This window comes from Barbus barbus (genome assembly GCF_936440315.1).
Source record: "Barbus barbus genome assembly, chromosome: 50".
Classification (NCBI taxonomy): Eukaryota; Metazoa; Chordata; class Actinopteri; order Cypriniformes; family Cyprinidae; genus Barbus; species Barbus barbus.
In genome coordinates, this window is record NC_136728.1 from 1,943,901 (window position 1) to 1,960,714 (window position 16,814).

The following is a 16,814-nucleotide window of genomic DNA, read 5'->3' on the forward strand; positions in this document are numbered from 1 at the left end:
ATGGCCAGGACCAAGCAGACCGCTCGTAAATCCACCGGCGGCAAAGCCCCGAGGAAGCAGCTCGCTACCAAAGCCGCCCGTAAGAGCGCTCCGGCCACCGGCGGCGTCAAGAAGCCTCATCGCTACAGGCCCGGCACCGTGGCTCTGCGAGAGATCCGTCGCTATCAGAAGTCCACCGAGCTGCTGATCCGCAAGCTGCCCTTCCAGCGTCTGGTGCGAGAAATCGCTCAGGACTTCAAGACGGACCTGCGCTTCCAGAGCTCCGCTGTCATGGCCCTGCAGGAGGCCAGCGAGGCTTATTTGGTCGGTCTGTTTGAGGACACCAACCTGTGCGCCATCCACGCCAAGAGAGTCACCATCATGCCCAAAGATATCCAGCTGGCCCGCCGCATCCGTGGAGAGCGCGCTTAAACTCAACCCTCACAAACACAAAGGCTCTTTTCAGAGCCACCAAAATCACTCTGAACGAAATAATTTCTGCTATAACGTTATGTAGAAAATAGTATTGCTTTAATCATTTAAGAAGTTTTGTTTGGGTTTGTTTTAAACGTGTATTAAACTTTAGTTTTTCTACTAATCTCATTCACATCAGCTGATGTTCAAACACGGAGCGGTGGGTGGGGCTATCTATTTACCGCCTGTGATTGGCCCTCGTTCCGCTCGTGATACTTCGAGTTGTCCAATCACATTCGAGTTTATGGGTGTGGTCTATGGAAACACGCAATCAGAAGACTCCGTAGTGTCTGTTTGAAAATTAGCATAGGCGAGTCAATAAATGCGTCTGTGCGGCTCATTATAATCATCGATTCGTCTGCATCATCTTCATCATGCCTGAACCAGCGAAGTCCGCGCCTAAGAAGGGCTCGAAGAAGGCCGTCACTAAGACCGCCGCTAAAGGAGGAAAGAAGCGCAGAAAGTCCAGGAAGGAGAGCTACGCTATCTACGTGTATAAAGTGCTGAAGCAGGTTCATCCTGACACCGGGATCTCTTCTAAGGCGATGGGGATCATGAACTCTTTCGTCAACGACATCTTCGAGCGCATCGCCGGTGAATCGTCTCGTCTCGCTCACTACAACAAGCGCTCCACCATCACATCGAGAGAGATCCAGACCGCCGTGCGTCTGCTGCTGCCCGGAGAGCTGGCCAAACACGCCGTGTCTGAGGGCACCAAGGCCGTCACCAAGTACACCAGCTCCAAGTAGAGCTCCGCTCCGACACACAAATGCTCTTTTAAGAGCCACCCATCTTCTCATTTACAGAGCTTTTGTATCTTTTATAACGTCCCAGTTGCAGTGTAATGCAACAGTACTTAAATTAAATATTTGTTCGAAATTTGTCATTCATAACAGTTTTGTTTTTCTGGCAGTGGAAGGCAGTGTTAGCGATTGCTGTCAAGTTCACTGGTGTTTGTTTTCTAACAGTTTTGAGTTTGAGCCTGACAACCGTGAATTAACCCCCCCCCCCCCCCCCCCCCCCCCAGAATAACAAAGACACTAGTGGAATTACTGCCATTAAGCTTAGAAAACATTTTACCTAGAAAGCATTTTACAAAAAAATTTACACATTTTTGGTTTGCGTGAGTTCTGAGTATAATAATCTACTAATGTAATAATCTAACTTCATGTAATGACTTATTTGAAAAAAATAAAACATTTAAAATGTGTAAAACTACCTTAATAACCAGCAACATCAGTCCTTACAACTTTTATTTTTTGAGAGGCATGTAATAAGCTTTACTGTGGTGCATAAAAAAAAAAAAACTGTACATTGTTGCATTTCAATAGTCCAGAAATTTGTCTTATGGGATCAACATGTTTTTCAGAAATGCAGTACATTATATTCAGTTTAACATGGAAGATGATTTTATTATGAGGATAATTGAACTTATTGAATTGACTCTTTTTCTGATCCTAACAGTCTCTCATTGAAGCATCTCATACAACAAACACATTTTTTTCTTGCTATGAGAATGTAAAACTTTTTCACTAAATGACAGTAACTATTAATCTTAAATTTATTTAGTCGTGTCGTCGTCGTGACGTATTGTCAAGTATGGTGACCCATACTTGAAATTGGTGCTCTGCCTTTAACCCATCCAAGTGCACACACACAGCAGTGAGTAGTGAACAAATCCACACACACACACACACACACACACACACACACACACACCGTGAACACACACCCGGAGCAGTGGGCAGCCATGCTGCGGCGCCCGGGGAGCAATTGGGGGTTCGGTGCCTTGCTCAAGGGCACCTCAGTCGTGGTATTGAGGGTGGAGAGAGCGCTGGACGTTCCCTCCCCCCACCTACAATTCCTGCCGGCCGGGGGCTCGAACCCGCAACCTTTCGATTCCGAGTCCGACTCTCTAACCATTAGGCCACGACTTCCCCCCACGACTTCCCACGACAGTTATTTAATAACTGAATTTAAATTCAGTTATTAAACTAACTTTTTTTGTGACAAACCAGCAACAGAGCTCTTTCATAAATACAAAGTTGTAAGTGGTTTTAAGTTTGGGACAAACTGCACTGACCATGTGTTGATAAGCTATTTTTAACAGTTCACTCTTTTAAAACACCACTTACTTTTATTTAGTAGTTACAAAAACAATAAAAAATACAGCCCCCACATTTCCGTAAAAGAGAGTATCTTTCAATATGGTTTTAGAAGAGCCATTGTTTTATATTGTACTCAAAGTCATTTATCGTCCGAAGCCGTACAGAGTGCGTCCCTGTCGTTTCAGAGCGTACACGACGTCCATGGCGGTGACGGTCTTTCTCTTGAGTGCTCGGTGTAGGTAACGGCATCGCGGATCACGTTTCCTTTGTCTTCTTAGAGATTTAGTGATGTTTTATTAACAAATTTCGGGAGGAGCACGCGCAGATAATTAACACGGCCAATTCATCATCAGCAATCACACCACCTATCCAATCAGCACGAGAGAGTATCCCTATAAATAACCAAGCAGTCTTACCGTCATTATCTCTCGTCTTCCGACATTGGCAAACCATTCGAAGAAATCATGGCAGAGATCGAAATGTTCGCAAATGAGGATACGAACGAAACGACGGATCTTCCTGCATCACCAGCTGCCGTCCTCTGTACCAGTGCTCCGCAGGACATCACCTTTCAGCCCACGGCTGCAACACGGGGCCGCCGGCCTTCCCGTGCAGCACCTGCTCACACATCCAGGCGTCGAAGCACGCCGTCATCTTCCTCTCCAAGGCGTCAGCCACCTTCTCCAGCATCATCCTTCACATCAGCCGTTTCCTACGCCCCAGCCGCGGAAAATTGGACCGTGGCAGGACTTCGCCAGGTTCTCACCAGCGCCGGCGTCATCATCCCAAGCCGTTCTACCAAGCCGGATCTCCTCGCCCTCTACGCTTCTCTCCAGTCCGGGGAGCCTTCAAATCCTTCACCTCCATCTAAAGCAGTGGCTAAAACAAGTCAGGGCCGCGGCGTTCCTTACTCACGCCAAGGACAATTTACCACTCCTTCGGGGACAGGCCTCCGGCCACAAAGCCGCACCAGAAGGCCTTCAGAAAGCCTAGGCCGCTCCCCGGATGCCGCCGCCACCAGCAGCCACCCTCCTCCTCGAGCCACCGAACTTTTAATCCAGTCTGGCGAAGAGCTGGCCTTCACCTCCACAAGCCGCCGCGTCCGAGCGAGCACACCTCCGCTAGCGGCAAGGAGCCACCCAAAGCCCTGGCCCCACCCCACTCCCAGCCCCCTCCCCTACCCATGGCCAGCAGCCCCACCACTCACGTACAGCGCGAGCATGCCTCCGCAATCGGCGCAAGCCCCGGCGCCTGCCATTCCCCCTCTCTTCCCCTCCCTTTCCTCTGCCCACCGAGCTTACCCAAGCGCGAGCATGCCTCCGCTAACCACGGTGCAAGCCCCGGCACCTGCCATTCCCCCTCTCTTCCCCTCCCTTTCCTCCGCTCACCGAGCTTACCCAAGCGCGAGCACGCAGCCGCTATCAGCGCAAGCCCCAGCGCCCACCATTCCCCCTCTCTTCCCCTCCCTTTCCTCCGACCCTCGAAATGCCCCGCCGGCCACCTTTCCCCCTTCCTCCGCCCGAGGCCCATTTTCACTTTCTTCAGCCACTCCCCTACCCATCCCGCCAAACGCGCTCGCACTGGAACCAGCCCCCGTAGCCAACTCCTTCAGGACACAGATCTTGTCAGGTGTGGATATAGACCTTTTTTCCTTTTTGTCACCAATTTCACCTCCGTCCGCCGATCGCCAAATCGACTGCGGCGAATTTTCAGTCACTTTAAAAAACACAGTCAACAACCCGTCACGCATACTATCATTCACAGAATTCACGATCGCTTTCAACCGCTACACAGAAGTCATTTGCACTGAATTTCCCCACAGAAGACGCGAGCTCGGCGACTATCGCGAACTCGCATTATCATACGGAGGCTCCCATTTCTATACATACCACAAACTCTTCGCAGCCAAATGCGCCATTCGCGTGGCCCAGTGGAACCAAGCCCCTTACTGGGGAGCCCTGGACACCGAACTTCACAACAGGATATTTTTAGGCTGCCGTAACATCACATGCGCCGTCTGCCGATCCATTTCCCACTCCACTACCTTATGCCCCTTCATCAATCCATCCATTCCCCCCTGCCCAGAACCATCCCAGCCCAAATCCACCAGCCACGTGCCAAGCTTTTCAAACAACCCATCTCCTCTACTTCGCCACCGCCCATTTTCCTCCGACAGCCAGATCTGCATCAGCTTCAATACGGGTAGATGCTCAAGACAGCGCTGCCGGTTTATGCACGTCTGTGATTTTTGTGGTGGTGCTCACGCCCGCTTGATTTGTCCAGTGAAAAAGCTGCAAATAAAAATACAAAAAAATATTTATTGACTCCTGTAAATGTTTCTCGTTTATCCACAGAACTACTCCATCACCCCGACCCTTATTTTTTCGATTATGTCATATCAGGTCTCTCACACGGTTTCCACCCCGGAATCGAAAATCTCCCCACCCAAAGCCTCATCTGCCCCAATCTCCAGTCCGCTCTTACCGAACCCGAAACCGTCGATATCCTAATCAAAAAAGAAATAGACGCAAACTTCATGATCGGCCCCTTTTCCGTTCCCCCCTTCAACATTTTCCGAGTTAGCCCCATTGGCATAGCCACCAGAAAATTTTCAGGTAAAAAACGCCTCATAATTGATTTATCATCACCACACAATTCCCCGTTCCCGAGCATTAACAGCCTCATTCCGCTCGAAGAATTTTCCCTCCACTACCACGACATTGACCAAGCCATTACCCTGATCAAAATTGCGGGTCGTGGCGCTTGGCTGGCCAAAGTCGACATCACTTCCGCCTTTAAAGTAATGCCCATCCACTCAGACTTTTGGCATTTATTTGGCATTCGCTGACAGGAAAAATTTAATTTTTCCGTCCGCCTCACTTTCGGCTGCAGAAGCAGCCCCAAAATCTTCGACATGTTGTCAGAAGCTATCTGCTGGATCCTCTCGAACAATTACGACGTACCTTATCTAGTACATCTCTTAGACGATTTTCTAATCATCTCACCCCCCGAATCCATTCCAGCCGCGCATCTTCTGACAACCCAAACGGTTTTTTCAGAGCTCGGGATCCCCCTCGCCCAAGAGAAAACCGCGGGCCCTAGCACTTCAATCGAATTTTTAGGTATCAATTTGGATTCACAAAAATTCCAGGCTTCCCTACCTAAAGAGAAAATCGACAGGACGATTTTAGTAGCATCCGCTCTCTTAGCCAACCCAAGCTGTTCCAAACGCGAACTGCTATCCATTCTCGGGCATTTAAATTTCGCGATGCGAATCATCCCGCAAGGCCGCCCCTTCATCTCCCATCTCCTTTTTGTCGCTTCATCCGCCCACGCACTTGAGGATCAAATAGCTCTAACCGACTCATGCTGCAACGAGCTCAGCTTATGGATATCCTTTCTCAAACAGTGGAACGGCTTATCTTTCTTTTACAATAGCCTGATTTCTTCCCCAGTCGACATCCAATTATTTACTGACGCCGCACCTTCCGTCGGTTTCGGAGGTTTTTATCAAGGCCGCTGGTTCGCATCTACATGGCCCCCTCAGCTGCTAAATCTACCTCAGCCTTTAATGTTCTCAGCATTATTCGAGCTATATCCCTTAGTCGTCGCAGCCCTTCTGTGGGGCAAAGAGTGGTCTGCCACTAGCATAATTATCCACTGCGACAACGAGGCTACAGTGCACTGCATTAACAAAGGTCGTTCCCATTCACCTGCGCTAATGCCCTTGCTAAGACGCCTGATTTGGATTTCAGCTCGCGAGCAATTCATCATAATTGCTAAACATATTCCCGGGTCCAAAAATCTAATAGCCGACTCTCTCTCTCGCTTTGCCTTCCAGAAATTCAGGACGTTGGCGCCAGAGGCGGACCTGCTCCCAACCCCGGTACCTCCCTATTCAGAGCTGATATTCCCGTAAATCATCCTCTGAAACCTCTCCTCGAAGCATCCCTCAATTCGATTCTTCAAGCAGTATCCCCCAGGACCCTACAGTCTTACCTAACAGCATGGAAATGCTTCAAAAATTTTCACTCAGCTTACAACCTGCTGTTCCCCAACTTTTCCCTGCTCTCCATCACCTCCTTCATTTCCCACCTTAATATCAACAAAAAGCTCCAAATCAGCTCTATTAAAGGTTATCTAAGCGGAATTCAATTTTTCCACAAACTTTTATATGGTTCCCCTTCCCCCCAAATAGCCAATTCTCAAACCTCCCTACTCATCAAAAGCATCCAAAAAACCCATCCCACCCGCCCAGACTCCAGGCAACCCATAACCTTATTTTGACTGAATGTATTTCCACCCTCCGCAGAGGTTACCATTCCATCCACACCGCCCGTACGCTCGACGCCATGTTTATCCTGGCTTTTTTCGGCTTTCTCAGATGCTCTGAGCTCGCTATCACATCTAGCTTTAACCCAATCATTCACCCCACCATTTCTGATCTAGCGGTGCTGGACGATGAAACTATCTCTTACTTCATTAAGCGAAGTAAAACAGACCAGTCAAAGAAAGGCCACTTCATCTACATCTTCAACCTCCTATCGCCCATATCACCATACCAAGCCCTCCTAGCTTTCCTCCTCCTCAGGAAATCACAGGCCAAACTCCCATCCGACCCCCTGTTTACAGACGACTCCAACCGCCCCGTCACTCGCTTCTGGTTCCAAAAGCACCTTAAGTCAGTCCTGCTCCTTTCTGGTACCCCAGCCGAAAACTTTTCCAGCCACTCGTTCCGAATAGGTGCAGCAACCACAGCGGCCCATAAAGGCCTTTCCCAGCAGCAGATTCAAGCGCTTGGTCGCTGGTCGTCAGAAGCTTTCAAAAGCTACATTCGTTCAGACCGCTCCCACATCAAGGAAGCTCACCAAACACTAATCGGCCTACCCCTCTAATGATATACATCCCTGAGAACCCGAAATTCAGACCCTCCATAGCCAACCCCTCTTAACATCACCTATATCAACCTTCAACGGCCCATCCCCACCCCATTCATTTCAACACCACTACATTCAACCTTGTCCATACTCCCCCACTGCCGCCGCAGTGAATGCTCCCGCAGGAGCCTTTTTCTATATTCCTCCACTGCCGCCGCAGTGAATGCTCCCGCAGGAGCCTTTTTCTATATTTCTCCACTGCCGCAGCAGTGACTGCTCCCGCAGGAGCCTTTTCTATATTTCTCCACTGCCGCAGCAGTGACTGCTCCCGCAGGAGCCCTATCTGTATTTCTCCACTGCCGCAGCAGTGACTGCTCCCGCAGGAGCCTTTTCTATATTCTCCACTGCCGCAGCAGTGACCGCTCCCGCAGGAGCCCTATCTGTATTTCCCCACTGCCGCAGCAGTGTCTGCTCCCGCAGGAGCCCTATCTGTATTTCTCCACTGCCGCAGCAGTGACTGCTCCCGCAGGAGCCTTTTCTATAATTCTCCACTGCCGCAGCAGTGTCTGCTCCCGCAGGAGCCTTTTCTATATTCTCCACTGCCGCAGCAGTGACTGCTCCCGCAGGAGCCCTATCTGTATTTCTCCACTGCCGCAGCAGTGTCTGCTCCCGCAGGAGCCTTTTCTATATTTCTCCACTGCCGCAGCAGTGACTGCTCCCGCAGGAGCCTTTTCTATAATTCTCCACTGCCGCAGCAGTGACTGCTCCCGCAGGAGCCCTATCTGTATTTCTCCACTGCCGCTGCAGTGACTGCTCCCGCAGGAGCCTGCATCTCTACCTCCCTCTCATCTCTATTTCCAGATTCCACAGAAATACCACTACCACAGCAGTATCCAGCATCCCTTCAGCCTAAGCCATGCAAGTTTTGGGGGGTTATCAAGCCCCTCTTCGGCTGCTGTCCTGCAATAATAGCATTTTGGGGGAGCACTTTGGGTCCGGGCTAAATGCCGAGCTCGTACCCTCTCCCCGGTCGAGGGGAGTACCCCGGGCTCGGGAATGATTACCGAGCTCGGAGCCCTCCCCCTGGACAGCACGCCAAATACGCATAAACTTGCTCCGTTATTATTATATGTAAGTGTGAACTCGTGAAGTGATGTTTTATTAACAAATTTCGGGAGGAGCACGCGCAGATAATTAACACGGCCAATTCATCATCAGCAATCACACCACCTATCCAATCAGCACGAGAGAGTATCCCTATAAATAACCAAGCAGTCTTACCGCCATTATCTCTCGTCTTCCGACATCCCTCCACCACCCCGACTCCTCACCACAGCCGGTTCCTACCCCAGCACGGGGAGGAGCACTCAGGGGGGGAGCACTTTGGGTCCGGGCTAAATGCCGAGCTCGTACCCTCTCCCCGGTCGAGGGGAGTACCCCGGGCTCGGGAATGATTACCGAGCTCGGAGCCCTCCCCCTGGACAGCACGCCAAATACGCATAAACTTGCTCCGTTATTATTATATGTAAGTGTGAACTCGTGAAATGGCGGATGGCATACAACTTTTAGGTGCATTACCGCCACCTACTTGATTTTTTCCCCAAAATGTTCATCAAATCTAATTTCTCTTTATTTTCCTTAAGTTCATCAGTCAGTGTATCTCCTTCCTTGCTGTATCTTGGACATTTCATCATAACATGTTCTACATTTTCCTCCTGATTAGAGCTCCGGACGTTGACGTCCCGCAATTTAAACTCCTCAATTTTGGCAGGCCATCAGGACAGCGATAGAGTGGTTGTAGCATTGGTATCGACAGTGGTCGAACAATAATTTAAACCCAGACTGTTTAGACCTTACAAACCTTACTATTTCAACATGGTGGACAGCTGCTGTGCGCCAGGATGCCAGAACATGGGGGAAAGCAAAGGGGAAATCATTATATTGTATTCCTAAGGATCCCGATAGATGACTAAAATGGTTCACTGCAATAAAATAAAAGATATGGGAGCCATCAAGCAATGTATTTTGCTTGTGTAGTGATATCAGGTATGTTCTTTTTAATGTAACTTGGCTAGTTAACATGTTTACAATGGTTTCTGATGATTACGTTCAGGTTTCACTTGCAGTGTGGGGTGGATTTTGTGGGGCTAACAAAAGCTAGCTAGCCTTGCACTACTATCCCTTGACATTTGTCCTGGGTGGTGCTTTAACTCATGCACTTTAATTCTCTGCTGCACTATATTACGTGGCTAGTGTACTGATACAGCAGCTTCATGTGATAATGACAACTGTAAGAAATACACTCGATCTCTGGAACTGGAATGTGAAGCTCTGAAAATACGTTGTTAAAAGAGAAAATAAATAGAACTGCACTGAATGAGAAAACTTTACAAAACAATGATAAAAAGGTTAATATCCTCACAGGTTTACAAACATATTCTTTACTGATGACATTGTTTCATGTTGTTGCTCATGCCTAAGTCTAGCCTAACATTATTTTAGCAGTATATGCTAATATTATTAAAGCTTAGAACACATTTATCTTTTGAGTTTTTGGCTTATTACTTTGCCATTGAGCCGACCACTGTTTCAATAATTTTCAAATGCTGTATAGTAGATTCGTGCCAAGTCTATTTGTATGGCCTTACAGGCAATCGTTAAGAAAATCTCTTCCATATGCATTTAGGAACAGTACTTTTGAAAAGACAGCATGCATTATAGATTGTTTTGAAATATTTATAGAAAAAGAAGCTTATTAGCCAGTGCTCAGTGTTATTCAGCACACCAGTCATACCATACAATGAAATATTTAATTGCCATTTGTCCACAAGGCTCAATTTCTTTCATTTCCAATGGATGGGGAGGTGATATGAGCGAAGTCATTTTTGAACCCATTTGCTCCCTGGTTTTGGCAGACCACCAAGCTGAACTAAAGATTCCAGTGCTCACATGTGGAAAAAACAAAACAAAAACACAATTAGATCCTGTTGACTTGGAGAGGACAAGACAACTGGCGTCTCTTAGGATAGGCTACATAAGAGTTATATGAGTTCTCCATCAGAAGTACACAGCTTTGCAAAGCATTATCCACATAGTTTTCAGTGACATTCACAGAGAAAATGATGTAAAATACCTTGTCAAATGGTGAAAGTATGTTGTGCTCTTATAAATGTCTCAGAATCTGTTGTACCCTTTTGATATCTGAGCAAATGTAATGTAATTTGTTCGTTGTGTATTGTTACAAATTATATCCTTGCCTTGCTGATATTCCACTCTTCAAAGATTCCTCACTTGGTGTGGACCTCTTCTTTGATGTCTTCCTCTCTGTCGTTATACTGCCAAACCCTGAACAAGACTGCTGACACATGAAAGCAGCACTCGTCTAGTCCAGCTGTGCAATTGCAGTGGGCTTCTAAGTTAACACGACCCCATCGTTTCTGACCAGCACCCATGGAGGGTTATTTAATTTTTGGGAATGTTTAACCTGTAAGATTAACCAATTTAATGCCACAATAGTGACTGTAAAGAAAGTGTTCATTTATGAAGCTCTAAAAATGTTACTGACTGTTGTTTTAGTGCACTTCCAGCAAATATGGAGATAAGAAAGGGTCTCAGTTAAATGTGTTATTTCACATGGTTATTGCAAAATGTCACATGACCAGAGCAGTTCAATTCTTGTTTGCAGCATAGGTAGATGATGGCTGCATCAAAGCACAAAAGGTTAGTAAAGTATGTTAACATAAACACATTATACAAAGAGTTTTGGTAAACATTATCTTTAAGGTGTCTAGTATTAATATAGGCCTATGAATTCACAATTATTCAGTGTTGTTGAGTGTGGTCATAGAATGAGTAAAGATGTTGATGGCAACAATGACCTAAGTGTTGTATAAGGGTTTTTATGTTTAACAGTAACCCTAAAATGACATGAAATACTATAAAATGTGTTAAACAACTGGGCTTACATAGGCTATATAAGAATTTTCGGTTGCACTTTATTTTACAGTACATGTACTTATGTAGCAGAGCCCAGCGGGTAAGTGCTGTGCAGGTTAAACCTCACTCCCCGACCCCAAGTGTTGCTCTGACGCTAGAAGCCGTGGCCTTTAGCCTCCTTGTTAGAGCGCCCGCCTCCCACGCTGGAGACTGCGGTTCGAATACCGCTTGGAGCGGGGTGAGTAGGACCGCAACACGTCCTTACAGTGTACTTACTGGTAATATAAGGTAATTACATGGGTTAGGGGTAGATTCAGGGTTAGTACCTAGTTATTGTTATTACTACAATAAGTAGGCTACATAGTATGTACATGAGGAACAGGAGTGTAAAATAAAGTGATACCGAATTTTCTGCATACACATTATCCCACCGGTCACAATTGTGACCGAACATAAAACACAATATTTCAAATTTTTCCATACAAAAAAATAAAAAATAAATATTGATTATTTCAAGGGGCAACTAATGACACCTCATTTGGATATTTTCATGTCTGGGAAGAATTTAGGATTAAACAGGTTAAGATTTCATGACATTTATGATGTCTACTGTACTCACAGTGATATAGCTATACTGGCTACCTACAAACAAGGACAACTAGGGTCGATTACGTTAAAATGTGTTGACTTACCCTTCCAATGAAGACACAGCCGGTTTTAGCTGGCATACTCCAAAGTTGAATATTCATCACAAAATTTGATTGCATCCATTTGTACCCCTCCAGGCTTCTGTAGGCTCTGGTCTGGAGTAGGATGAGGGAAAGTTGATGAGGTAGTTGTAGATATCAGGATACTGCAGGTCAGGAAAGCTATCCGATCCTTTATTGATACACGTTAAAAGCACCCCACATTATAGGGAACTGTTATGTTTAATCTATTAAGTTTTGCTATGTACAGGTCTATGTCTTTTGAATTAAGGTGCGCAGTGAACTCTGTTGTCTTGAAACTCATGCTGGCGCCATTCATTTCATATTTGCTCCTGGCTGTCCCTGCCTGCCAGTATGGTGGTGTAAACAGAATGGGTCATGTGACGTTCATGTCTCCCTATTACTGCTATTAAGAGCAGTATGACCAAATCTAAGCCTTAATACTAGGTTATTTACCAACAACTCTTTGAATGCTATAAAATTATCTCCCTGTTCTTTATTCTTCCAATTGTTTCTTTCACCTATTCCTCACGTTGTTTGAGTACTTCATTTCACTCTTACTATACTTTAACTGCATATCTCTATTTTCTTTGTTGCTGCCTTTGTATATTCGTTTGCCAACTCATTTCCTGCACTGGTATCCAACAGAAAGCTACATAAATTCCTACCATCTGAATCAATAGAACATATGAGTGTCCTACATTTACATTTATTCATTTAGCTGACGCTTTTATCCAAAGCGACTTACAATTGCTATATATGTCAGAGGTCGCACGCCTCTGGAGCAACTAGGGGTTAAGTGTCTTGCTCAGGGACACATTGGTGTCTCACAGTGGATTCGAACCCGGGTCTCTCACACCAAAGGCATGTGTCTTATCCACTGCGCCATCAACCTCATTGCTTATTTTCCTCCACCCATTGTAATGCCAGTACAACTGCAATAATTTCACCAGTGTATACTGACAAATTATCTGTGACTCTTGTACTGACTTTGACATTACATTCTGGGATACTGATTGCCAGGCATCAGGCATCAGAATATGTTTGAACATAACCATAATCATTTTTATGAATGTACTTATGTGTTTTTTGAGCATCTAGTTTTAACTCATCCTTATTTTCCTTACTTAACAACGTCACTAATGTCACCTGGGGCTCCGTCATTAAGAGGTGGGCCCTGCGAGGTTGTCAATTCAATTTCAAGGTGTGTTTGACTTGAAGCGGCGCTGTGCAGACAGATCGGTGTTTGACATCGAAGTATTATGAGAGATATACTAATAGACAGCTCTGCATGCTTTCCTATCCCATTGAAGTACTTAGGTGTCAAACACTGATCAATCTACAGCACCCCTTTAAGTCGAACACACATAGGCCTACAGATGACACACCAGGGCTGCACAGTGCGTTTAATAATATTTAATGGCGTTTTTGCTCCAAATTCATTTCATAACATCAGTCGAGTGCTTCAAATAACTTCCTTTTGTGATCTGACATGGTTTGATATCACAGAATGAGGCAAAACCATTTTATAATATTCTAGTGATAAAGGCTATGCCGATTGGCACTGCATTATAAATATACATTTTGCATGTACAAAAAAATACCTTCAAGATGGCTTGAAGAACAGAGACACCATTTAGAACACCTTCCAATTGTATGTTTATAGTGTTTATAGTATCTTCATCAGTTAAAATGTCCTATCTGCATTTCAGTAGGAATTTCTTTAATATGCACTATTGTGCTAACATTTATTGACTAAAAATGCGTTAGAACACGTCCATCTCGAAGACGACTTCATTCAGAATCAGCTACTTATAGAAGGTCAGCTGACTCGATTTCCTTCTCATATATTCCCGTAGCGTCACAGTGTATTTCCCTGTTGAAGCCTAGCATCCATTGACTTCAATGGGGCTGCTTTGAACAGTTTTTTTTCAGTGCTTCGAAACCAGACGGTCATTGGATAAATGCTGCGATTATGCGGGGCTGGACTCCGGGCTTCTGCGTGATGATTGGAGGGTCTGTCGAAAGACTGCATCTCCTTTTGATTGACAGCGATTGTGTCCTATAAGAAGTCGCTGACACCGAAGCTGCTATTCGAGCTCAGTCCCATAGCGGATTGACAAACTGCTGCAACCTATTTCTTGGTATTTGCTTGCCGAAATTGCTAGCCAATTTTCATCATACATTTCACACAATTATACACCACATTTCTTGTTTCAGTTTAACTTAATTCACACATTTTCTCTCCGAGTTTTTTTTTAGATCATTTGTTCATTCATTTATTCATACAGTAGGCTAGGCTAGCATCGTAGGGGTAAACTCAGCTAGCAAATTGCACACGATGGCAGACGGTTCTAATATTGTCGAAAATGAGCTTCCCCTCTTTGAAAGACCAGCAGCCGCACCTACTGCATTTATTTCACCTATACTGCAGCAATAGCATTTGCCTTTGTCCATGTTAGGGATTTCCTCCAATGTGATTTTTGTGAGTGTTTCATTTCATGATTTTGTCACTTATGGTTTTACTGCATGAGGACGCCCTCAGGCTACTAGTATGAATGAAACAACTACAGCTCTCACTACACCTTATTTTGGGTAAAAATAGGGAAAATAATACTTCTAAGTTTTTCTCCACTGTAGAGGATATTTTCTCTCTCTCTCAGTGGATGCATAAAATGTCCTGACAAAAATTAAGAAATTACTGATTTTTTTTCATAATCATTTATAATAAATCCTTAGACCTTTCTAAACAATTATAGTTATAGGCCTCCTGCCTGTTAACAGGTCATGCTGCAGTTTTCTGTAAAATGTATTAATAATAATCATTATCAATAATTATTACTTTGTTTGATGTTTTATTTAGTTTTATATAGTAATAACTATAATCAGAATTATTGATATATATAAACAACTTTTTTGGGGGGGGGCAAATTGTGCAGCTCTACAAACAGGCACAAAGTTTATCTGAAAACTTGTCTGGTTACAGTTCAGATTTTGTTGCTTCAGATTTTGGAATTGAAATGAAAGAATGATAAAGAGATTAAAGTGAAATTGTAGTAGACATTGAATCCAAACAGGATCTTTATGGAGCCGAAAAAAAAGATGTTCTGACTGCTATACATACTATTTATTGCTGTATTATCAGTATTTGTATTATAAATGCAATGATGCCCATCACAGACAGACTTGTCATATGTTTAAATTGCTATTACATTTTTTACATTAGTGGGGCCTTTTTTTATTATCTAGGGCCTAGGGCCCCACAACCCTAGGGTTGGTGTAGATCACATCACCCCGTACATAAACTACAATAACACACTATTAGCAGAAAATGTATACACTATACTCCCATAATCAAACACAGATCATATCAAACCCGTATACATACTTGTCAAAGCCATCCTCTCAGCCCCCACTAAACATCTCATTACATTCAGTACCTTTTTACATGTATCTACATTCAATGTATATTTTAAACATGAGTTTTTCATCAAACCAGAAATTTAAAACATGATATTCTTTCTATTTCTTGACCATATAATTTAAGGGGAATTGGTCCGTGTACGTTTTGATCATTTAATTTTTTATTTGGAACGGAAAAACGAGAAATGAGAAGACGGCTCGTTTGTTCGTATTTTTGTTTAATTGAACAAACGGACAACAAAATTTTGGCTTGATTTCTCATGTTTCGTTTGCGCTTCACAAATCGGTTTATAGCTTCGATATTTCCTTCGCACAAGTGGGCGGTGCTGAAACGCCCCTTTCATCTGATTGGCCAAATTGCTCCGCCTTCAGTACAGGTTTAAATGCTTGTCAGGCAGAATACAAGTCAGTATGAATGCCGCGCAGAATATCGCACTTTAATAACAAATTGTCTGAAACCACCACTCACTGTTACCTACGCATAACATTTGAAGCAGAAATATAATAATGTGAACTAGCCTATATAGGCTATAGTATGCTAATACATTATTTCTTGGTTATATAGCATTGTATAATAGTTGCATGTCCCATTGATAAATGCTGTGCAAAAAGTTCTGTTCATTTGGATAAAAGTGAAGTGCAAATAAAAATCAATATTGGGCTGAATAGTATAATAATGTGTCCGTGACATTTCCCACTCTTGTCCTTTATTTATATTAAAAGGCATTAGGTGTGTATAAGTAATAGCAGGAGCATGGGCCCACCGCCCACAAATTGGGATATTTCGCACACTGATTACAGTCATCGAAGTTTCTCCAGCGCAAAACTGCAGTACACTTTTAATTTTCCAGCTGTTCCAAGCCACAAGTATTTACTAATATAGTAATATTCACAAATTATTTAATGCTGGGACAAAATTTCAGACAGGCTGGGAGTCTCACAGTCATCCAGGTTACTCCAAAAACCTACAGCTGTTATAAATAATTTACATAACTTTTAAAAATAATGACAATTTACTTGGGAAAGCCAATATACATTTAAACATGGCGTAAGTTGGTTATGACGGGCCCCAGTGCAGGCTATAAGGACGGGCCCCCTGAGCTGCACGGTTATGCACCACATACAAACACAACGCTCCTGTCTAGAAGAGCAGGGGCCCCTGCAGGAGGCGGAGGCGTGGGCGGGGCAGGGGGATGTCACACCATTTAAACTAAGCAACCCCCCCTTCTCTCTCTTGAAACCAACACGGAAGTGAGTTAAACTTTTACCTTCTTTCGATTGGAGCTACAGCTTCTTTCCAGCAGCTAGGT

At 44.6% G+C, this 16,814-nt stretch overlaps 2 protein-coding genes across 2 annotated transcripts; both read left to right on the forward strand.

Annotated features, from left to right (window-relative positions):
* On the forward strand, window positions 1–411 carry LOC306868208 (histone H3.2; the record flags this gene model as incomplete). The annotated part of the gene is made up of 1 exon (XM_079414289.1): window positions 1–411. The coding sequence occupies one exon, from the start codon at window positions 1–3 to the stop codon at window positions 409–411; it is 411 nt and encodes a 136-aa protein (XP_079270415.1).
* A 416-nt stretch (window positions 412–827) lies between these two features.
* LOC306868222 (histone H2B-like) lies at window positions 828–1,210 on the forward strand (the record flags this gene model as incomplete). Its single annotated transcript, XM_079414305.1, has 1 exon — window positions 828–1,210. One exon carries the CDS (start codon window positions 828–830, stop codon window positions 1,200–1,202), a length of 375 nt encoding a protein of 124 aa, XP_079270431.1. The 3' UTR covers window positions 1,203–1,210.
* Between the last annotated feature and the right edge of the window lie 15,604 nt (window positions 1,211–16,814).